Source organism: Arachis hypogaea, chromosome 8, assembly GCF_003086295.3.
Source record: "Arachis hypogaea cultivar Tifrunner chromosome 8, arahy.Tifrunner.gnm2.J5K5, whole genome shotgun sequence".
Lineage (NCBI taxonomy): Eukaryota > Viridiplantae > Streptophyta > Magnoliopsida > Fabales > Fabaceae > Arachis > Arachis hypogaea.
In genome coordinates this window covers 29,521,449-29,544,685 of record NC_092043.1, presented here as the reverse complement: position 1 = coordinate 29,544,685, position 23,237 = coordinate 29,521,449, and the positions used below count along the sequence as shown (strand labels likewise).

Below are 23,237 nucleotides of genomic sequence, written 5' to 3'. Positions count from 1 at the left end.
AATATAATTTTTGAACAACTATTTTAAATAGATTGATTTTAATATTTTTAATAAGATTCGTTTAAACCATTTTTTAAATATTGAGTTAAAAGATTTGTAATTTTTATTTATATGATAATATAAGATAAGTATAATTTTTTTTATATTAATAATATATTATTTAAGGAAAAATATAGGGAGCCAACGGTCTAAGCGTACAATGTGTACAATAGAGGTTTAGGAAGTATTAGAGATATGATCATTAGTGTTATATTGTCCTGTCAGGTTATGCTTTTGGGATGAGTGGGTTATGACATGATATTAGAGTTCTAGATCCGAAAGGTCAAGGGTTCGATCCTTGGTGAATTTCAAAATTAACTTGAGTTTTTAGGATGAGTGATTTTATGACATGAGATGTTTATTATTCCTGGTATTCGATGGTTATTCTGGATAGTGATTTAGCCCATTGTACACATTATACACTTAGGCCATTGGCTCTCTAGCACTACCCATTATTTAATTTTAAAATCAATTTCAAATTACTTTCGAAGTTTTAACGCATTTTTAATATTTAGCACTTTAGCTTGCATCTTACAAAACGAAAAACAAAAGTTTAAGATGTTCTGAAAAAAGTTTTTGTTTACTTTAATTTTGATGAACAACAAAAATTTAAACATACACGTTATAAATTTTCAATAAATTTAAAGTGTAGTGCAATTTTAGTAATAAAACCTGAAGTTTTGAGTTGAATCGTTGAGACCGTACACGAACTAATAAGAAGTCCACGTTACAAAAGGGGTAGAAAGAAAAGTAGTGAACAGTGATTAGCGAACTGGAACATATCAATCAAGCTCCCCAAAACAATTATAAATCAAAACAAAATAATTAGGGGGATGAAGATGAAGATGAAGATGTTAAAGGAAGAAGAGCATTGCCGAAGCTCCCAATCTTGAAGAACCACGCTATGGAAGCGCGAAAACGGAACCCTTCTCCCTCTCCAGTTCGTGTTCTCATCCGCCCTCCTCATTCCCCTTCACCGCCGCCGCTGCCTCCGCCTTCCTCCTCCGACCACCAACCTCCAGCTCCCCCTCGCTCCGACGGAGTCGTCGTCGTCGGCGTCATCGCCCGCCGCCACGATGACTCCGCCCAACTCCTCAACCGCCTCGTCGACTCTAACGTCTTCGGCTCCGGCAGCCTCGACGAGCCGCTGCTCCTCCACGATGACGACGCCAGGGAGTGGTTTGAAAGCAGGAGAATCAGTTATTTCCGCGACCGCGATAACGGGATTTTGTTCCTGCAGTTCTGCTCCACGCGCTGTCCCGTGATTCATGGATTCGAAGACCCCGCGCTGGGATTTGATTCTGTTGCGGAGGAGCACGAGTTCGGCGACCTCCAGGGAACGCTTTTCATGTTCTCTGTAAGACATTTTGATTCTCTCCAAGTATCTTATTTGCAAATGCTACAACACTAATGTTAAATGAATTTTGTTTTCCTAATCTAATCCTATTGTTGTTTCAAAACTTTAAAGAAGTGAATTTGCCATGGTGTTGAGCGTTCCAAACTTGAAGAATTAGAGTAGGGTTTTTCAATTATAGTTATACTGTTATCGATTGGAGTTGTGAGCTTAAGAAATTGGTACGGATGAGATTTAGATGATAATATTTGAAGTTGTGCAGAGTTGTTTTAATTAACAATCTAGAAATGCAGGTTTGCCATGTTATCGTATATATTCAGGAGGGGTCACATTTTAATACTAAGATTTTGAGGAATTTTCGTGTACTACAAGCAGCCAAGCATGCTATGGTTCCGTTCGTAAGATCCCAAGCTACACTATCGCAGGCTACTACGCCGCCATTACCGTCCCGCTCACATTCGATGTCATCCCCTTTGCAACCTTCCACGTCGGGAAACAGTTCTTCTTCTCCAGGTAGAGGTGGTGGTAACTTGAGTCGCAATGCTTCGGCCATATCTCTCATGTCAGGATTAGGTTCTTATCCTTCTTTGTTTCCAGGACAGTGCATACCTGTCATACTGTTTGTATTTGTGGATGATTTCTCTAGTTTATCCAATTCAAGCACAAATGGGGAGGACACTTCTGATGCCTCTTCTCTTAGTCAGTCTTCAAGTTTGAATACAGTGGCCAAAACAAACTTGCCTGCAAAAGGTTCTGGTTCAGTAGTTGTGCTGGCACGCCCTGCAAGTCGATCTGAAGGTGGATTTAGGAAGAAACTACAGTCTTCACTTGAAGCACAAATTCGTTTTCTGATTAAGAAATGCCGTACCTTGTCAGGTTCTGAAATAAATCATTCTGGTGTGAGAGGGGCTACCCCAGTCTCTGCACCTTTGTTCTCACTTGATGCATCGAGAGCAGTTATATTGTTAGATCAGTTTTCTAATAAAAAAGGTGAATCTCTTGACTTTGCCAGTGGACTTGTTGAAGATGTGTTAAATGGGAAAGCAACATCCGATTCCCTCCTGTTGGAAACCCATGGGCAAAGTTCAAGCAAAGAAGATTTAATATCTCTTAAAGAGTTCATTTACAGGCAAGCTGATATTTTGAGAGGGAGAGGGGGACCAGTCAATACCAACAGTGGCTCAGCTGCAGGTGTTGGTATGGTTGCAGTCGCTGCTGCTGCAGCTGCTGCCTCAGCTGCATCAGGGAAAACATACACTACTCCGGATCTTCCAAATTTTGAAGTTTGGTTAACTTCTAGTAATCATATTTTGAGCAGAGTTCTCTGTGCAAAAGGGGGTTGCTTGGATGAATTGGAAATGATTAAAAGAAAACCCCGTCAAAGGAACACTGCCTTACCAGCGGCAGAAGGATCTTTGAAGGGCACAAATACTTTTGATGTTGCAGTATCTTGGTTGCAAAGTGGTAGAGGGCTGAACACTAAATTTTCGACTTCATGGTGCCAAAAAGCCATTCCAACTGCAAAGGAGATTTATTTAAAGGACTTACCTCCTTGTTATCCTACTTCACAGCATGAAGCCCATTTAGAGAAGGCTTTACATGCGTTTCATGCAATGGTCAAAGGACCTGCAGTGCAACACTTTGCAAAAAATTTGGAAGAGGAGTGCACTTCCATTTGGAAATCCGGAAGGCAATTGTGTGATGCTGTTAGTTTGACAGGCAAACCATGCATGCACCAAAGACATGATGTTGAGATTGGTAATTTAGATTCAGGAGATTCACACAAGCCACATTCCAGTGGCTATTTTTTCCTTCATGCGTGTGCTTGTGGACGTTCTCGACAGTTACGTCCTGATCCCTTTGATTTTGAATCAGCTGATGCTATTTGCTTTTCTGACTGTGATGAGCTACTTCCTGCAGTCAAACTACCAGAAGTAAAATCTGTGGGACCTATTCAATCTTCTTCTTGGAGTTTGCTTCGTATTGGGGGTGCAAGATACTATGAACCTTCTAAAGGCTTAATTCAGAGTGGGTTTTGTGCCACTCAAAAGTTTCTTTTGAAGTGGACAGTATACCTAGAGAAACAGAAAAGACCAAATGGGTTGACAGAGAGCACAGGAAAGCAAGATTCTGTAATTCCGCCACCCAAGGTTGAACATATTGCAGATGCAAAGAAAACTGGAGTCAGACAACCCTATCCAGCTGTCCTGAATGGAGCAGAAGATCATAAAACATCGTTAGAAATTATGAAGCCTGATGATAAAAAGATAAGTTTTGGTAGAGGAATTCCTATGCCCAAAATGAGAAAACCTTTTTCTGAGGTTGTTGCTGGATCAGTGGCTGCTGATTCAGGATTCCCTCCTCTCCAGCAAAAGAAATTGCCTATATCAGGTTCAGAGAAGGGTACAAAGCAAAGTAATCCCAGTAATCAGATTGCAGAACGAGTTAATACAGCTACTGATCATCAGTTATCTCAAAAATCTCAAGATATATCATTTACTCAGGGACCTGTTGATAGTAATGGCAATAATAGCAACAGAGGTAGTGATCCATTCTTAAAGATAGGTAGCAACGTGGTGCCTGTACACATGAACGGTGGTGAGAGGAGCCAATCACATTCTTATGCAAAGAATGTGATGGTGTATGTTGGCTTTGAGCATGAGTGCCCCCGTGGTCATCGTTTCCTGTTAAATGCAGACCATCTAACCGAACTTGGATCTCTATATTCTTTCTCCGAAGAATCTCGCAGATCTTCTTCTATGGACCCTACTGGCAGAAATCAGGCTTATCATGCTAAAGTCAGCAAGAATGCTTCCTGGGGCAAAGTGCATCGACGCTCAAATGAAATTCATGGTGCTTTCATAAATAAGGAAAGAGATGTGGTTAAATCAAGTGAAATGATTGCTAACGGTGATTTGACTTCAGATGGACTAATATATACTTCCATTCCACCAAATGAACACAATTTGGCATCTGTAGCTGAGTTGGCAAAGGCCCCAAATCATGCAAAAGAATTTGGGAGGGATCTTCAAGCTATTAATATGGATGGTGATGATCTTGCATTCTCGATGTTGAACCGCAACTTGCCTATCTACATGATCTGTCCGCACTGCAGGAATTCTAGGAATAAGAAAGATACACCAAAGGTTAAGTTTGCCAGTGGTATCTCACAGCTTAAGAGAATATTCATGGTATGGTTTGCTGCTCATTTAAGCATTTTTGAGTTTCACTTAGCATCATTGATTTTTGTTTCCCCCCTCTTAACTTAATGCATATTAATACTTAAACATCAATGCTGGTTCCGATAAATTTCTCTCCATGCTGAGCCTCTTTTTGGGTGTAATTCTTATTTTACAAATCAGGATCCTGATCTATGTTATTGCTGTAGGTTACACCTCCATTTCCTGTGATCCTAGCAACATGCCCTAACATACAATTTGAGGTATGTCTTTATCGTTTCAGTATGCATGTCTTGATATCGTTAATGTAACTATATAATATTTTGCATATTTTAGATGGTAGGCTTTTGGTAGATAAGAGTGAAATATGTCAAGAAATGAGTTTAGTGACTGGCGGTAACAACCTTCTGTTGTGTAGTTACAGATTCCAGTGGCCTTGATATATTTAGTATTTTCCATAGTCTCATTTTTGCAATTGGTAGGAACACTTCCACCAAAACATTATTCAATCAGCAGAGGACCAGAAAACCTTTAGAGTTACTTGTTTCTTTTTAGTATACTATCCCTGAAAGGCTGCATTGGTGGAGTTAGATTAATAAGGTGATGGTGTTTGATTAAATCCAGTTGTGCATTGTCATTACCTCTTTGCCCAGCAATTTTTATTGGACTTCTATTATTATGTTGTGATCGTTGTACATTCTGCTAAATTCGATATTATTCTCCTTGTAGACATCATGCCTACCTATGTCAGTTCCAGATCGTGAACGGAAATTGCAGTTCAGCCTTGGATGTCAAGTGATCTTACCACCAGAGAGTTTCCTTACCCTTAAATTACCATTTGTGTATGGTGTGCAGCTTGATAATGGAAACAAGCATCCTCTTAACCCCTTTGAAATACAACCAGAAATGACTGCCTGGATTACCAAGGGTACAGTACTGCAGATCTTGTCCAAGGGGATCAATGATGAGGGCTATCAAACACAGTAAAAGCTTGTTAAAATCTTTGGGTGACATTGCTAGACTGAAAAGGGAACGATGTCCATAGCTTCTCCAAAACTCAGGTGAAGTTCAACTCCCATTTTATCTGACAGAAAAATTTATGGGCAAAGTATACCGAGTTTGGCATCAAATGTTAAGCCATTAATGCAGTTTTTGCATTGATAAAATTAATTGCTGTTTCAAATGAAATTATTTTCTGTGACTTTGCCAGGATATTGTTTATATTCTGGTGTGCCTTGAATTAATATTTCATGTATACTTTACAATATACTTGCTACATGATATGCATACCAAGTTATGATGGAAATGTCCTTGCAGGACAAGAGACTTTGTGGATGATGAGTGTGGTCCAGGTGGATGAAACTTGTTAGCTGCACACATAGTATGTACATCATTATTCAGGCTCTCTCATCTAGGTGCTGCGAATTGGACCTACAGAATGCTTATATCCCTGTGGGTGGCTTTCTAGCTTGTTCATCCATTCTTATATAATCTCACGTGGATTAATGCAAATGAACAGCGCAAATATTGGTGTCTCCGCAAAATGAGTACTCAATCATTGGGGGTGTCTGTATAAGCATCAATAAGCAGGGAATCAGAACAGTCCATCGAATGGTACTTGTTTTATGCAATCTTATCTTTTATATATATTTAATTTCTCAATTTATTTGTTATAATAGTATTTTACTCTTCATTCTCTTGATTCTTGAACCTCCTTACTAACTATTGTCCCAAATTTCAATAGTAAATAGGAGGCTTCAGCCTATCAGAGACCTCATTAATGCCAATTTTAACCGTGCTACGTGTTTACGTTCTTGTGAATGCCACTAAACATTCCTTGTAATGAACTTCATCTGCTACAAACTGATTATAGAGCTGAAGGTTGATTGCAGGAGATACCCTCAAATTTGTACTTGATGCAACGGTTGATGGCATCATCAACAAAGATCTTGTACTTCAAGTCTTCAACATGAAGCATTGCAACTAATGATCAGAGACCTCGATCCTTGTTCATTTCATTAATGAAGCTGGAGAATGGAGATCAACAATAAAATACAGAGCGCATTGCTGTTTGTTGATTTTCATGGTGATTAAGGCGTTGAAGTTGGCCATTTACTGCCATATTATATTCATGTGTCTCCTTATTGGTTTAGGTTTAGTTTAAGGTTGTGAAAATCAGGATGCCACAAATATAGTTTGACTGGAGCATGTGGTGCTCTTCGTGAAAGCTTTACAGTTTACGCATAATGTATTGCAATTTTTTTTTTTTTTTGGTGACTTAATGTATTGCAATTTAGATAACGTTGAAACACCGTTGGTTTACGCTCTGCATTCTCAAAAAAAAAAAAAAAAAAAAAAAGACGAACCTTAAAGAGGAAAACAAGCAAACAATATCGTTTTACGTGCCTCTTGTACGTGAATTATTTCTAACTCGATGGGTTGAAATTTAAATAGCTTCTGCTGCCTTCTATAATACCTTTTCTGAAATAATTAGTTGTAACAGCCAAAAAAGAAAATGAAATGGTACATTATAATTACTTAAACAACTGAAGCCTGTCCAAAAACTTAATTCTCCTATGCTGTTTTTTAATGTAGAAATTGCAAAACTACATAGAACGAAGTTATGAAGCAACTAACGGTAGAGTGGTAATAAGAGCCATCATATCAGGGTCAATTTAGATTGGTTTTTGAAAAAGTATTTTTTTTATAAAATATTTTTTTTCATTTTATATCTAGATAGATTTTTTTAAAAAAATTTTAAATATTAAAAACGTCTTTTATTTCTTTTTTTTAAAAGTAAGATATTTTTTTTAAATAATTTATTTTTTTAATAAAAATATTTTTTTTAAAAAAATATCTAAATAAATTTTAAATTAAATAAAAATATTTTATTTTTTAAAAAAATACTTTTTTGATAAAAAAAACCAATCCAAACTAACACTTAATCTTGCAGTTACACTAATGAGTGATGACTATAAAGGCTTACATTTGAAAAGTTGTTTTGATTTGGAATCATAGAAGTCAAAAACATGGGAAATGTCAATAATGAAAATTTGCCATGAATTCAAAGCCTTGGTTGAGAAGAGCGCCTGTCACCCATAGCTTCAAGTTTGGCAGGTTAACTTCTGGTTCAAAGCCTTTAACCTGTTTTCCAACAACACATAGTAGTGATTAAATTAATTATTCTTAAGAAAATTGTTGACTCATTAGAGTGAAGTAGAGTATTAACCCACATTCAATGTAAATGTAAGTAGTATAGTGTCACAAACAGTTTCAAAGTTTGAATTCCGAACACTGAAACCCACAAGAGACTCGAGAGCCCTGTAGAGTGATGCAGCAACTCCTCCTCCTTTGTTGCACACTATCTTCACATAATACCCTCTTTCTTCCACTTGAACCATCTCTATCTACAAAGCACACATAATAATATGTTAGTCACATGCAAAATCTAACTAGAAACTTATGGAAAATCAAATCATATAAACCTGCACTATCTTCTTGTTGATCGGGTGGCTATTGTGTGTGACTTGAAAAGTTTTTATGTAATTGTCATCAAAGGATGCTTTGTAATTTTCTGACACAAACAGAGATGCTTCAAGTCCTGCAACCTCTGCCTTTAGCTTCTTAGCTTGTGCTTGAAGCTCATGCACGTACGATAATGCATCTCCAATGATCGATGCCTTATCCATCTGACACATGTTTGTAACACATTTGAGTTGAGGAACAAGCATATAAAACAATAACCAAACATAACTTAAGAAAAGATTGAGACTTGATGACACACCTTTGTTATGTTAGGGACCAAAGAGCGGAGTGCATAAAGCTTCTCCTTCATTCTGCTTCTCCTCCTCCTCTCAGAGATGAGAGTCTTGGACCTATCAGCTTTCAGCCTTGGTTTACCACTAAGATTAGCCTCATCAGTTGCAGTTGTGGTTGCAGAAGAATACTCTCCTTCATTTTCTCTATTAACCACCCCTTCATCAAAGCAAGAGAAGGAGCTAATAAGATTAGTAGGGCTAGGATCATCACCACACACATTATTCATCATCACTTCATTGCTACTATTGTTGTTATGGCTCTGATGAATCTCATCATATGGAAGAAGTAAATGATTCTGATTCTGATTATCATCAAGGAAGCAATCATTGATGATAATGTCTGAACCATAGTTAAAGAACACAGCAGCATCATCTTCATTATTATTATCCCCTCTAATTAAATTGATGAGCTGATCAAAGTTGGGGTCCTCAGTGAAATCATGCACCTCATAATCATTGTTGAATATCAGTGTTTCTTGGTGAGCATCCATTGTAATTAAGTGAGAGTTAGAGGATCTAATGATTTCTGTTTATTTCTTTGAGCTGAGGTACGTACATGACCAGGTTTAAAGGTTGTTACATATATATATAGAAGTTGGCATAACCATATAATTATTATAATGTTAATTTGTGGTGTGTGAATGGAATAAGATTCTGGGTTTCTTTAATTTGAGTGGCAATGAAGGTTACTAACTTTTTAAATTATGGAATGTTAATTAGCTATAGAGATGTATGGAGGTTTAATTGTATTTTATTTTAAGCATGAAATGAAATATAAGTTATAATGGTAATAAACAAAGAGTGCCAAATCAGCACTATACCTATAAGAATAAAATATATGTTCAATTAGAGATGCAGAAGTCAGTTTTGAAACTCCTTATCCAGAGAAGCAGTTATATATATATATATATATATATATATATATATATATATATGGGGAGGTATCTGGTGGTCAAAGATTAAGAGTGGTTAAAATTTGATTGACCTATAAATACATGATATATGGAGAGTAGTATATAAGTTGTTAGTAAGTTTGATCACGTTACTTGTTAGAAATTATTGCAGGATAAAGTAGTGGGTATTTGTGTGAAGAAAAAAAAAATTCATTGAGTGGATAACACTAAATACTTAAAATCCATTAAATGTTAGATCAATAAAAACTTTTTAATTATTAATTTATTATTTATTATTTATTATCTATTATATCTATTATATATTACTAATTTTATAACTAAAATAGGTCATATGTTACTCTTTTATTGTAATTGAAATTTAATTTTTTCTTCTAAAATTAAAGCGTCCTCTCCTCTCCAAAGATTTAATTATTTTAAAAAATTAATTTTTAAAGTAAGAGATATAAAATTAATTAATATTTATATTGATAGTTATAAAATTAATTTAAATTAATATTTTAAATAATTAAATATTTATTCTAAATAATTAATTATTAATCATAATATTAGTATTCTCTTCACATTATATATAATAAATATTTAAAGGAAGATATGCGAAAATATATATTGAAAAGATAAACAGTAAAAATTTAAAACTAAAACTATAAAAAATATACAAATAATAATAATAATAACAACAACAACATATATAAATAATATTATAGGATTATTTTTTATAGTTTTATGAGTTTATTTAAATTATATTATTTTATTAATTTAATTTTTTATAGAATATCAATGTAGAGAGAAATAGAGAATGAGAGAGAAAAGAGAGAAAGATAAAAAATGGAGAGAGAGTTTGTTAATTTTTGAAAAAAATATTTTATTTTAATTGTAATAAAAGAATATCTTATGATATATTTTGGTTTGTCAAATTAGTAATATAAATTATAAGTTATATATAGAGTGGAAGGATAGAGAGAAATAGAGAAGGGGAGAGAGATAGATAAGAGGATAGAAGAAGAAAGTTTATTAATTTTTGAAAAAAAAAATATTTTATCTCAATTTTAATGAAAAATATCATGTGATATATTTTGATTGTTAAATTAGTAATATAATATAGTTATGTTTTAATTTTAATATTTTAATTTTAATTTTAATTATAATTAGAGAATGTGATATTATATATTTTGATTATCAAATTTGTAATTAGTCATTGATAATAATATATAAAAGAAATAGAGTGAGTGAAGAAACAAAAGAGATAAAGAAAGAAAAAGAGACGAGAAGATAACACTCTAATTTTGAGAAAAAAATTAAATTTCAATTACAATAAAAGAGTAACATGTGACACATTTTAATTGTAAAATTTTAAATATATAATAAAGAATAGATAATAGATTAATAATCAAGGAACTTTTATTGACCTAATATTGTAATGAATTTTTAATTTTTTAATGTTACTCACTCAAAAAATACTAATAGAATTTATTTTCACATAAAAGTCCAACATAATATACACATAATTTTTGTCAACTCATTTCTTACTTTATGTAATCCCTAGCATATAACGTGATCAAACCCACTAACAACTTATACCTACTCTTCGCATGTCATTCGTTTATAAGTTAGTCCAATTTTAATATTTTTAGCCACTATAACTTTGGCCATTAAAGATCGCTCCTATATAGAGTTAAACTCCAAAATGGTTTCTGAGATTGGCGTTTTGCACTAAAATCGTCTCTGAAATTTCAATTGCACCAATTATATCCATGAAATTGAAAAAAATGCACCATATTAGTCCCTGACCTATTTTTCATTAACGACATAATGACATGGCAAGATGACGTGGACTGTATGTGACACGTGTCACTTCATGATTTGGCCACGTGTAATGATATGATGATGTGGTGACCAGTGACACGTAGCATGCTGACGTGGATGGTTGTGCCACGTGTCACAATGTTATTTGATAACGTGTCCGGTTGTGCCATGTGTCGTAACAGTATTCGTCCACGTGTCATCCATTATGCCATCATTGTATATGCACCAAATTAGTCCATCACTTTTCATTAAGTGACTCATTTTAGTTCATGAAATTGAATATCGTGCACCAAACTAGTCCTTTCACAAATTTTTTCTCATTTTTTTTAAATTTAAAATTTTAATATCTTGGATACACTAATTTCAATTCTATTTTTTCATATATCGTTTAAATACAAGTGTTTTTATAAAAAATTTTAAGATTTGTTTTAATTATATAATTTTTTTAATAATTTAACATTGGTAAATTTTGTAATATATAAGTATGTTATTATAAAAAAATAATTATATGATTGATTAGACACATTTTTTTCATAAAAAAATATATTTTTAACAAGAAATTAATAATTAAAATAAAAATTTTTTTCTTATGAAATACACGTTTTCGTTATGTATAAATGAGCTAGATTGAAGGAACTTCAAGTACCTTCACTACCACCTTTGACCTCTGCAGTCTAGACGAAAGAAGTCGGAGATGGTAATGAGGGAAGCTTGAAATGTCTTCACGTCAACTCTAAGACGGCGGCTATTAGAGGTATCCGCAAGAAAATTTTTTTATAAAAGTACTGAAAGAGGTCGGAGATGGTAGTGAAGGTGTTTGAAAAGTCTTCACGTCAACTCCAAGTCGGCGATTAGAGTATTCGTAAGAGAAAAAATATTTTATAAAAATACTTTTATTTGAAGAACATGTGAAAAAATAGAATTGAAATTAATGCATTAAAAAATATTGAGAATTTTGAATTTATAGAAAAAATGAGAAAAAACTGGTGAAGGGACTAGTTTGGTGCGCGACATTCAATTTCAGGGACTAAAATGAGTCGCTTAATGCAAAGTGAGGGACTAATTGGTGCATATATAACGATGACATAATGGATGACATGTGGACGAATATTGTTGTGACACCTGGCACAACTGAACACGTGGCCAAATAACATTGTGACACGTGGCACAACCATCCACGTCAGCATGTCACATGTCACTAGTCACTACATCATCATATCATTACACGTGGCCAAATCATGAAGTGACACGTGTCACTTACAATCCACGTCATCATGTCATGTCATCACGTCGTTAATAAAAAATATGTCAGGGACTAACATGGTGCATTTTTTTCAATCCCAGAGACGTAATTGGTACAAGTCTTTATCTAACTTACTTTAAAAATAAAATATAAAATATTTAAAATTTATTAAATTATCAATTTATCTTTTTAAGTAAGTTAAACATCATGTTAAAGACACTATATAGCATATATATGCTATGTTTATTCTGAATTTTTTTATAATAAATATTGTTTTGATATTAGTTTTTTTAACAATTAAATTTATACTTTTGTAATTAATTAAAAAATTTAAAATATATAATTAATTAATAACAATTATATTTTTAATTTTTTTATACAGATATTAAGGGTGTTCGATCGGTGTATGTACCTGAACGGTAGCTATCATCAAATCATGCAGGTTATATAGCATCATTGTTGCTGCTCCGCATGCAGTTTTTTAGAATAAATAGGCATCTTATAATTAAAGGCATCAATAGTTGAATATGCCATGTTGTTGCATTAGTATATATGTACTATGCGGATTAAGCAAATTGTGTATTATTATTATTATCCCAATTAAGAAGGGTCACTTCCTAATTCTGGTGGCTGGACACTGCAATTATACTATATTATATATATTGTATACAAGTTTCATTGTGTGAACAGAATCAAGAGGGAACACCATGACGTTTCTCAAATATATTTTTAAAACTTCATCAAATAAATGTTGCACACCCTTACTATATATAATCTTACCCTAAATAAATACATCCTAAATAATCAAATGCAACTTGCTGATGACTTTACAATATTGCAATAACCTGGACCAAACATTTTCAGCCAGGCCTTTTATGAAGGAAACAAATGTGTCTAGTTTATGAATAAGTCTTCGAATGTTGAAGTGTGAGTAAACAATATCTGCAATTCTGGATTCTTTGACTTTTTTTTAGGCGAATAATAATGCATTTATTTTTTAATTGTATTTTAGATAAACTATCATAATTGCATTCGAAAGATCAAACTAAAAAGAATTGTTTCATAAAATACAAATAACAAATAAAGTTACTGATTTAAAAACATAACAAAAATAATAAAAGAATATCATATATTTTTATAAGTGACAAATAACTTTTAAGTTTGGTAAATAATTTGTGTATTTGATTCAAATTTTCAAAAAGTATTTAAATAACTATTTACATACAAATAACTGGAATAAAATTTGACTTTTAGACTTTTTTTTAATTTTTTTTAAAAAAATGTGCTCATTTAAAAGAAAATTACTTGATGTACAATCACCAAATTTTAAAATAAAAAAAATATTTTTTTAAAGTCCTTTCTTAAAATATATATCTAATATTTAATTGTTCTTATTATATTTTTAAATATTTCAAGAACTCTTTTAAAATTAATATAAATTTTAAATATTATTTTAGTAGTATTTTTGTAAAATAGCTAATAAGAATACGAATGGCACATGATGGCAGGAGTTTGAAGTAAGACTTGCACGTGCCATGGCTCTTCATACAAATTATAATATTTTCTATTCATAGATACCAAGGCCATGGATCTCATCCTGGCACGGGTATACCATAAGCTTCATATATAATCCAACGTTTTCAACTAAAAATGTGATAAGAGTATAGATAGGAATCACAGCTCTATTTCTAGAAATATTAAGCTCTGCAGACATAAATTAAATTGTTGTTTTTTTATATATTTTTTATGTTTATATCCAAGGTTATTATTTTCATGTGACGTGGGTGGGGTGCAGCATGAACCATTCTATTATTTGTATAAAAAATCACATCACTAAGTCAACATTGCACTGTTTTGCAGTCTCAACTCTCAAGTGCTTAATATAAGTTATTAATTAAATAGAGATATAATTATTTAATATAATTAATATATTTATAAATTAATTATAATTTAATTATTTAATATATATATATATTTAATATATTTTTTAATTTGTTTTATTAATTTACTACATAGTAAAAAAATTATTAATTATTAGAGTGTACATGATATATATCGAATTAGATACTAAATTAATATATTTATAAAAATCTATCAAGTTAGTCTATTTTTTTAATTATAGAAATTTTAATTCTAATATAACTTAATGACATTAAATTAATATATTTTTATAAATATATTTATTTATTAATTGAGTATGTTATATGTCATGTATGATATGAATTAATAATTTTTTATATTATTAATAGTAAATAAAAATTATTAATTAAGTGACTAAGAGACAAATAATATTTTATAATATTTAAAAAAATAATTTGATTAATAAAATTTTTAAAAAATAAATTTAAAAAATAAAATTATTTTTTAAAGGTTAATTTGACTATTAACCTGTAATATACGCATAACAATGTAAGCGTATAATTTCATGAATGATATGTAATATTCTTTTGAAAGGAACACGTCAGTAGAACAATGATATTAAAACTTAAAACAATGATGTATAATCTCTCTCTCTCACACATAATTTTGCTGCCAGTAAACTCAAACATGCGTCTTAAATTACCCTGTGTGCCGTTTCCTTTGAGGTAAACTAAACTGCTATTTTATTATAGTATGATGTTCATCAGATTTTTTTTTTGTGACATGATTTCATTTGTTTCTTTCTTCTTTTAGTATCTATTATCCATTTATTTGATACATTGATAGATATTACCGTCTTACCTTGCGGCCATAAATGCATTTCAACTGTGCCAAAGAGATGGAACAAGATTATTCATCTTATGCTGCATGCAATAATCTCATTGATTTTTAGACAAACTTAAAATTTGTTAATTCATTGCTTGAAAATGCAGTTATTCATGCCCTGTTTGTTCAATATCCGTATGTGACATGACAAATTTGTGGTAGAAACTCGACCAAGTGATATGTAAATAACATGTTTTAGTCTCTTTCAATTGTGATTAATCATATGAAATCATAAATAACATGCTCACAGTGATAACATTCTTTTATTATGGTCAGGTTGCCTCAACCCCAATGCCTCAGATTATAGTCGAAATCACAGGTATTCTTCTTAGTAACAATCTTGTTCAGAACTCAAAACTTGTCATACATGTGTAACTAAGATCCTGTTTGAAATCAAGGTATGGATACTGTGCAAATCATTATGGAGTAAACTCACAAGTAAAATTCAGTTAAGGCAATCAAGTGAAGTATAGATAACCTTTTTTTTTTTGGTCAGGGTGTAGATAACTTATTCAAGAAAAGTAGTCAAAATCCAAATTTTGTACAATCCCCACATAACATAAGGGAATGACTTGGGCCAGATGAGCCCAACTAAACTGGCTTTTAACATGTTCTTGAGGGCTGAGGCAAAAGTACAAGTTGTCTAATCAACTAGATTAGTCGAATAATCAGCTCATTCGTTCGTTTAAACAAGTGTAGGAATTTAAATCCCATATTGTATATGCAACAATTTATTGACCTATCAACACTTAAATAGAGCTCAAATCCATGGTGAATTAATACTTGACTTGTCAAACTAAGATAAACTAGGAAAAAAGAGTACAAGTTGTCTTATTACTTATTACTGTAATTTGTACTCACTTTACTTCACACATTAAGCTATACATAAGATAAAATAAGTACTAAATTATTTCTCTAGAAGTATATGTTTGACCTTGAAAAAGGAATTGATAGAACCATACAATACTGGAATCAAAGAAGGCCCATTTTTACCACATGAACAAAAAATCTAAATTAGTAATTAATTGGATAAAAGATGGAAGCATAGATTATGCATGGAATGTGGAAAACCTTAATCATGGGGAAAAAAACCCAGGATGTGTCAATATACATTCAGTTAGGTACAATATACACTTTTCTTTTCTATCATTGCACACTAATACTGTCATACATCATTTAAAAATTCCCACTATCACTCCAAAAAGAGAAAAATTAAGAGAGTGCGGACTGGAGAGCAAACAGAATTTCTCATGCTTTATGTGAAAGCTGATACCATGATTTATTAATTCATTTTTCCCAGTTTCTGAAGATCTCAAAGGCCAAACCATCATACATCTTTCCAGACAAAAAAGCATTCTGACAAATATTAAATTCCCTCTGCATGAAAGTCTTAGAATAAGGCTGTCTTACACGTGAATCTATTTAAGAAGCACATACCTTTTGTTTTCTTTTGTAATAAAATAATTGTCTTCAATAGCAATAAGAATGTCTTTTCTTCAAAAGAAGTACCCTACCTTGTTACATAAAAATAACAAGTTTGAACGGTATACTTCCAATTTACAGCTGCATTGTTTCCAAAAGGGTCTATCAATAATTCAATACCAAACAAACAGCATTTTGCTTCATTTTAACTTCAAGAATTAATATTGTTATTGATGATAAAGACAACAATACAATGGCAACTTCAATCTCACATGTTCTAGCAGCAAAACCAGCAGGAATGCCAAGGAAAAATGAGATAGAATACGACCCTACTACTGTTTTTGAAAGAAACAAGTGCATGGTTGCAAAAGAGATAGATCTCAATATCTATATTTACAATGTAAATAACATTGTGGAGTCAATTCATTTCAGATAGCAGTCCCTATGAACAGGAAGGTTTAAGGACCACTGAGACAGGGACTAAACCTGCACTATTATCCAAACCCCTTGCAGTGTTTCAGTCATATGTTTAATGCTTAAGGTCCAACTTCCTTGCCGTTACCCAGGCACGCCGTCATTCGCCCTGACACGCCAACGTTAATCCCACGAATCATTTACTCCTTACAGTGTCTCATTTGAAACATGCAGCAAAAGGCAATAATCACCCAAGTTTGAGGATGTCTTAGTTATGATTTTTGTGCTCATTGCATTAACTTATATGAAAAACCTATTAAACCCAATAACATGCCACTAAGGTCCATGCAGTAGGCACAAATATCATAACTAGGATGCTCTTAGGAACATTGGTGGTTTTTTTTTTTCATTGTTGCATGTTTCTGATGTGGTAGGGGAAAAAAATGAAAAAAATTCATACACTATACCACTGAGTCTTATAAAATGTAACAATACTATATAATACCAGACTCTGGGTTCTTACACTATTATATGTCACAACATGTCTTCATTTTTCAGATTTACAAATTTCATGTGTACCTATATACCTATACCTATATATATTGTATTTACTAGTGGCCTAACCTCTGAAATAAAAGGTTTTAAGAGCTAGATGCTGTGTGGCGAGATGGTTTAGATTCGATTATAACCCGAGCTCCTGAAGCAAGCCTGTTGATTAAAATTAAACTTGTCAATCAATGATTGAAGACTATAAGCACATAGTGTGAATCATTAGTAACGAAGATAATGTCAACACTTAACTTTCTTCAATTTTGATCACCTTCTCCTCCTCAAAAGACTCTATCATCTTTGATTGCTTTTTTGCTGATGAAGGTTCAGTGATTCTTTTGCTGCTACCATAGGATGGTACTGGGGATACGCCTGAGCCATCAACTCTATCCATGGATTTTCTTGGTCCATCAGAAACTGTGTATCTCATGGATTCGCTTCGTGGCTGCTTGGTCAATGAAGCCTTAACCGACTGCAAAATGCATTTGGAATGTCCTGAGGATGATTCCTCTATGCCTTGTGATTTCAGCTCTTCACTTGACCTGCACATTTGTCATAGGTTTCATACATATGAAAAACTGCTCAGGTTGTTAAACCTATATGTTCCTATCAGATGTCAATCAAAATCAATTACAAAAAGAAACATTAATCCAAAATTCAAGCCACAAAAGAATTCCTAGAGTTACTACTTTTCAATTTAATTTTACCTTATCATTAAACCCTGATTTCATCCCAAACTTTGTTTCAAAAGTATAGTTATTAGACCTTATTATAAATGCCAAAACTTTATTGTGCCTTGAATCCATTTTGTGGGATTCTAGTATTTCATAGGAGACAATAAAAGAAGCTCACAAGAGAGAATTGTAATCTCCATTTGTCTGGTATTTTGCTTTTCTTTTTTATTTTGTTTTCTTTTGATTTTTCCTTAATTTATGGATGATGCCCGGTAATGAAAGAACTAATATAGATGTTAATTCCTTAGTGTGATAACTTTATAAAGCAATGAAGCCCCTATCTTTGAAGACTCCATTTACATGACCACGAGACTTGATACTATATAATATTAACTAAATGAAGATCTAACATGCAAAAGCATTTGCACTTCAGTGAATATTGTTTTGACTTTTAAAAGGTAACTGGCAAAAGAAACACAAAGAAAATTAGCCGCACAAACATTTTAGAATCTGATGCCCTGAACAAATTCAGAACTGATAAAGTGATTGGAGGGCTAAAAGATGTTGAATTAACTTTTTTTTCTTACTATTCAATGTTAAAATGATGTTTAAATTTGAAATTTAAAGAACAAAAGCACAAGTAAAATACAGTAGTACTGCAGAATTTGGTCACGATTGCATCTACATGAATGTTGAATTTGTAATAATGAGAAGATCAGTGAACTTTTTTGTGTTTATACTTTATATAATAGTAGTGAAATATCCACTGAATAAGAAAATAATTACTATATGCCAAAAATGGGTCAAATTCCTTAGTAATAAGACCCCAGATACTGCTTATGTCATTTGCTCAGTGTTTCTCTTACAATATCACTAATGCAGTCCTTGTGAAACGAACCAAAAGGCATGTGATGCACCATCCAGTGTTGAAAATGATTTGCCAAACCATGATTCTTGCCAATGCTAATTTGTAAAGTTGCAAGAGAAGAATTGAAAGTAGAACCTACCTCTCAGCATTGTAGGAAGAAGAGCGTTTCAGAACATTAGGTCCATCTCCTTGTTCATTTGATAATTTAGAATCAACTATGCTCCCACTAAAGTACTCTTTGTCTTCCAATCTTAGACCCATAACCTTTGGATTCTCAGCTAGGCAATCGAATTCCCCTAACACGACAGAAGTCGAGAACAATGGGGAAGGGAATTTTCCATTGGAAAACTTGGCCTTATAGGAAGGAATAAGGCCAAGACTGTGGTTTTTCACCGATATTGATCCACACGAGATCAGTTGCATCAGCAGATTTGAGGCTTTCAGCCTTGTGTTGGTTGGCATTCGTCCCTCCTCATCCATGATCCTAAATCTGTTCATTTTACTCAAATCAGCTCTAATCAAGGATTCCAAAGTTTCAATCTTCCCTCCAGAAGATGTGGGACTAGAAGTCGAAGGAGGAGGAGAAATGGTTTCCCTACAGATTTCTGAATTTTCAGTCACATGTGGCACTTCATCTTGATGTATCTCATGGCATTCAGATTCCATTGATGCATCTTCTGTTGATACGCCCCTGGTACAAGTTTTCTGTGTTTTGGTTATACTCTTAGGTTCTTCTGTCTGAGTTGAAGCATCTGACAATTTTTCACTCTTGTAGATTTTGTACTCTGGCAATGACAAGTTAGTAGAATCACTTTTTCCAGCTCTAGACTCTGGAGAAACATCAGAGGAACCGCTGCGTTGTCCTGTGGAAAGCTCATCATCATCTTGAGAGTTTCTTGCTTCTTTCCCATTCAGGCTAGAAGAAGTGGAAGCTCCATCATGGCTCCTGCAAGAGACTGGCTCTGGTAACTGCTTCAGGCTTTGTATTTTGACATTGTTAATTGGGCTAAATCGATCTGTAGACACAATTTCACAATGACTAAGTTTTCAATCAGGACCTAGGAAAATACCACATTATGGAAATAAACAAAACCGAAGCATGATATTGTACTTGACCTGAATTTGATTCATCAAAGAGTTCAGAACCTTTGAGGACATACTCATTCCCATGGGCAGGTAGAATTAGATCATCCTGACAGAGATCATGCCACACAAAACCATTCTTGTAGCTTCTGAAAAGCATAATAATACACAACATACATGGTGAATACTGAATATAAACAATTTGATCACAACATGAATCAACTCAGAGCTAAACAATCTTGATTGCTTCATCTAAAACTATAATTTTAAGTTGCATTGACTTGGCCAAAATTTAAAAGAGAATATCAAGGACAAGTACAGAATGCAGATACTTCCAAAATTCAAAATTCCTGTTATTCTTGTACTTTTATTTCCCTGTATGTTTCACAAACATACAAATTTAAAATCAAATAGAGGAGAGAGTAAATGCAATAACTAGCTAACCTCTTACAAGACCATGAATACAAGGAAGCCATGCCTCTACCTCTCAATGCATTGAGTCTATCAATCACATCTGCACACAAAAAAACACATTCCATAAATGGGGGGAAATACATTAAGACATTAATTACTATTAAGGTAAAAATAAAAAAAAAAGTTTTTTTTTTTTTTGCCTCCCGTATATCTTGATACCTCTCAAGTATAGGCCTTCAGGGGATGTAAGAGGAACCTCCATGAAATGAGGGTGTTCTAGCTGCCTGTTCCTGCAAAGATAGTAAATGACAGGAACCTTCCTATTCTGGTGATACTTTGGTGACTTCTCTGTCCACACTTTGGCCCTTTCAGGACTCACTTGTCGGTATTTCTTCATCCTTGCTTCCATCATTCCCACGTTCAACACAACCCCACCACCCCCACTCATAAAAATGGAAACTTTATTACCACCTGGTTACCGGGTGGAACTCCCTGCCACCGTTACTGCAGAACCAGATCTAAACCAGCTCATAATACAATCATTGTAGCTACGGAAGGTGCAAGCTTTAATAGTAGAAATGCAATCATAGATAATGAAGTGAATAACTTTGACGAGAAAGGAAGAAGATGGTTAGGAGAATCTGTGTGGGCATTTATTGGTTTGGACTTTGAGCTTCGGAGAACGTGAAGAAAGGAAGAAGAAAGTTATGAACAAGAGGGGAAAATGAACGCACGCCCCCCAGTAATAAATGGCTGAGAGAGAGAGAGAGAGAGAGAGAGAGAGAGAGAGAGAGAGAGAGAGAGAGTGGTGTTGAGTGAGGGGGGTGAAACTTGAAAGAGTGGCGGAGAGTGATGAAACAGGAACAGAGACAACACAGGAGGGAAGCTGAGTTGTGTTGGAACCTTATTATGATTTTCTGATAATAATCTTTTGTTTGATTTGATGGAAGGATTGATAATGATGCTGCTGCTGCTTCTCCTTCTTCATATGTTTGTGACTTTGTGTTGTTAACTTGTTGCGTTCATCTTTTCCATTCTTTTTTATAATAATAAATCCAATTTCCAATATAAATAATGATGATACAATAATATTTTGTGTACTGTTATCTTTCTGTCTTTTCTTCAAATTCCATCTATGCCCTTCTGAAACAAAGGCGGTAAAATTCAAAGAATGTGTTCTTGCTGTTGTGATGAGATTAAATTGAATGTTAGTTAAGACACACAGCAATAATAAAAACAAAAGTAAATGTAATTCTCTCTCTTTACTTTTATACTCTTTTTTATTTTTATATATATATTTATACAATTTTCTCTTTTTTTACTTTTTATACTTCTTTCTATCTTTATATATATACACATTACAACATATAATATTATTATATATATAAATCATTATTAAACTAATTATTTTAATATTAGAGTCTTTTATTTATACATCTTTATTTTATATTTAATATATCTTTTATTTATTTTACAATACGTTATCAGCACGAGACTCTGATCAAATTTTTAAGAAGACTCAGGTAACAATTTTTCATTATGTCGAAACTCTCTCATCTTGAATTCAATGCTCTTGATATATCTGGAAACAATTATTTATCATGGATATTAGATGCTGAAATTCATCTTGATTCAATGGATCTTGGAGATACCATTAAGGCTGAAAATAATGCATCTCAGAAGGATAAAGCCAAAGCCATAATTTTTCTTCGTCGTCATCTTGACGAAAGATTGAAAAATGAATATCTCACATTAAAAGATCCTGCAGATCTTTGGAAAAACCTTAAAGAAAGGTATAATCATCAGAAAACGGTGATACTTCCTCAAGCCCGATATGAATGGACGCATTTGCGTTTACAAGATTTTAAATCTATAAATGAATATAATTCTGCAATGTTTCAAATCACCTCACGAATGAAATTATGTGGAAAAAATATCACTGATCATAATATGTTGGAGAAAACTTTCTCAACCTTCCATGCCTCGAATGTGCTCCTGCAGCAGCAGTATCGAGAAAAAGGGTTTAAAAAATATTCTGAATTAATTTCAATCCTTCTTGTTGCTGAACGCAACAATGAGTTGCTCTTGAAAAATCATGAAGCGCGCCCAGCTGGCGCCGCCCCATTTCCTGAAGTAAATGCAGCAAATTACCCCAGAAGAGGTAAATGAAAGAGAAGATCAAGAAAAATTACCCCATTAATAACAAGAAAAATTACCCCAGCAAATTACCCCATTAATAACAAGAAAAATTATGGAAGGAAAAAGAATTATATTCAAAAGAGAAGATCTCACCAGAAGTGGGATAAAGAAAGAAATATCGGGTAGAATAAATCAACAGAGGATAAGTGTTTCCGTTGTGGTGGAAAGGGCCATTAGTCACGTACCTGTCGTACCCCAAGGCACCTAGTTGATCTTTACCAGGCATATTTGAAAAATGACGACAAGGGAAAAGAGTCAAATTTCGTTTCAAATGATGTTGAAAGTTCCACACTCATTATGATGTATCTGATTTCTTTGAAGATCCTGAAGGAAATATTGGTCATTTGTTCAATGATGGAATAGTTTAATGTGTGAGATTATTAAGCATTCATGTAAATAAATAATGTAAAGAACTTATTGTTAAGTTTTATTTTCTATGTATTTAAGTTTCAAATATGATGTATATAAATAATGAAATATTAATGTTTATGAATTTTGAAATTATTAAATATATCATGT

At 33.0% G+C, this 23,237-nt stretch overlaps 3 protein-coding genes and 1 long non-coding RNA gene across 9 annotated transcripts; 2 read left to right on the top strand and 2 right to left on the bottom strand.

Annotated features, from left to right (window-relative positions):
* The first annotated feature begins 614 nt into the window (after positions 1-614).
* LOC112706838 (uncharacterized) lies at positions 615-6,894 on the top strand. 4 transcript variants are annotated; one of them, XM_072201038.1, is made up of 7 exons: positions 615-1,396; positions 1,687-1,906; positions 1,991-4,584; positions 4,782-4,835; positions 5,302-5,633; positions 5,890-6,186; positions 6,465-6,894. In XM_072201038.1, exons 1-5 carry the CDS (start codon positions 944-946, stop codon positions 5,557-5,559), a joined length of 3,579 nt encoding a protein of 1,192 aa, XP_072057139.1. In that variant the 5' UTR covers positions 615-943; the 3' UTR covers positions 5,560-5,633; positions 5,890-6,186; positions 6,465-6,894. The 4 variants fall into 4 exon arrangements, with proteins under 4 accessions (XP_072057139.1, XP_029144283.1, XP_025614138.2 ...); XM_029288450.2 differs by having other exon boundaries at positions 6,454-6,894; XM_025758353.3 differs by having other exon boundaries at positions 616-1,396; positions 1,687-4,584.
* A 189-nt stretch (positions 6,895-7,083) lies between these two features.
* LOC112708381 (transcription factor FER-LIKE IRON DEFICIENCY-INDUCED TRANSCRIPTION FACTOR) lies at positions 7,084-8,990 on the bottom strand. Its single transcript, XM_025760544.3, has 4 exons — positions 8,357-8,990; positions 8,058-8,261; positions 7,806-7,979; positions 7,084-7,716 (listed from the first exon to the last, which is right to left on the bottom strand). Exons 1-4 carry the CDS (start codon positions 8,879-8,881, stop codon positions 7,612-7,614), a joined length of 1,008 nt encoding a protein of 335 aa, XP_025616329.1. The 5' UTR covers positions 8,882-8,990; the 3' UTR covers positions 7,084-7,611.
* Positions 8,991-14,796: 5,806 nt separating this feature from the next.
* LOC140174826 (uncharacterized) lies at positions 14,797-18,359 on the top strand. The gene is made up of 2 exons (XR_011864745.1): positions 14,797-14,935; positions 15,372-18,359. It is a non-coding gene; the product is annotated as an uncharacterized lncRNA (long non-coding RNA).
* On the bottom strand, positions 16,548-21,576 carry LOC112706836 (protein SOSEKI 3). 3 transcript variants are annotated; one of them, XM_072201036.1, is made up of 7 exons: positions 20,739-21,576; positions 20,550-20,619; positions 20,139-20,254; positions 19,162-20,038; positions 17,734-18,022; positions 17,556-17,641; positions 16,548-16,658 (listed from the first exon to the last, which is right to left on the bottom strand). In XM_072201036.1, exons 1-6 carry the CDS (start codon positions 20,965-20,967, stop codon positions 17,573-17,575), a joined length of 1,650 nt encoding a protein of 549 aa, XP_072057137.1. In that variant the 5' UTR covers positions 20,968-21,576; the 3' UTR covers positions 16,548-16,658; positions 17,556-17,572. The 3 variants fall into 3 exon arrangements, with proteins under 3 accessions (XP_072057137.1, XP_072057136.1, XP_072057138.1); XM_072201035.1 differs by lacking the exon at positions 16,548-16,658 and adding an exon at positions 16,711-17,100; XM_072201037.1 differs by lacking the exon at positions 16,548-16,658 and having other exon boundaries at positions 16,711-17,639; positions 17,733-18,022.
* Between the last annotated feature and the right edge of the window lie 1,661 nt (positions 21,577-23,237).

Excerpts from the sequence above, each read along its gene's own strand:
- LOC112706838 (XM_025758353.3), top strand. The coding sequence starts at position 944 with ATGGAAGCGCGAAAACGGAACCCTTCTCCCTCTCCAGTTCGTGTTCTC. Across the intron at positions 1,397-1,686 it reads GAACGCTTTTCATGTTCTCT|GTTTGCCATGTTATCGTATA; the intron begins GTAAGACATTTT and ends CTAGAAATGCAG. Across the intron at positions 4,836-5,301 it reads GCCCTAACATACAATTTGAG|ACATCATGCCTACCTATGTC; the intron begins GTATGTCTTTAT and ends TTCTCCTTGTAG.
- LOC112708381 (XM_025760544.3), bottom strand. The coding sequence starts at position 8,881 with ATGGATGCTCACCAAGAAACACTGATATTCAACAATGATTATGAGGTG. Across the intron at positions 8,262-8,356 it reads TGGTCCCTAACATAACAAAG|ATGGATAAGGCATCGATCAT; the intron begins GTGTGTCATCAA and ends AACATGTGTCAG. Across the intron at positions 7,717-7,805 it reads TACTTACATTTACATTGAAT|GTTAAAGGCTTTGAACCAGA; the intron begins GTGGGTTAATAC and ends GTTGGAAAACAG.
- LOC112706836 (XM_072201036.1), bottom strand. The coding sequence starts at position 20,967 with ATGAGTGGGGGTGGTGGGGTTGTGTTGAACGTGGGAATGATGGAAGCA. Across the intron at positions 18,023-19,161 it reads TCTTCCTACAATGCTGAGAG|GTCAAGTGAAGAGCTGAAAT; the intron begins GTAGGTTCTACT and ends ACAAATGTGCAG. Across the intron at positions 17,642-17,733 it reads AGGTGATCAAAATTGAAGAA|AGGCTTGCTTCAGGAGCTCG; the intron begins AGTTAAGTGTTG and ends ATTTTAATCAAC.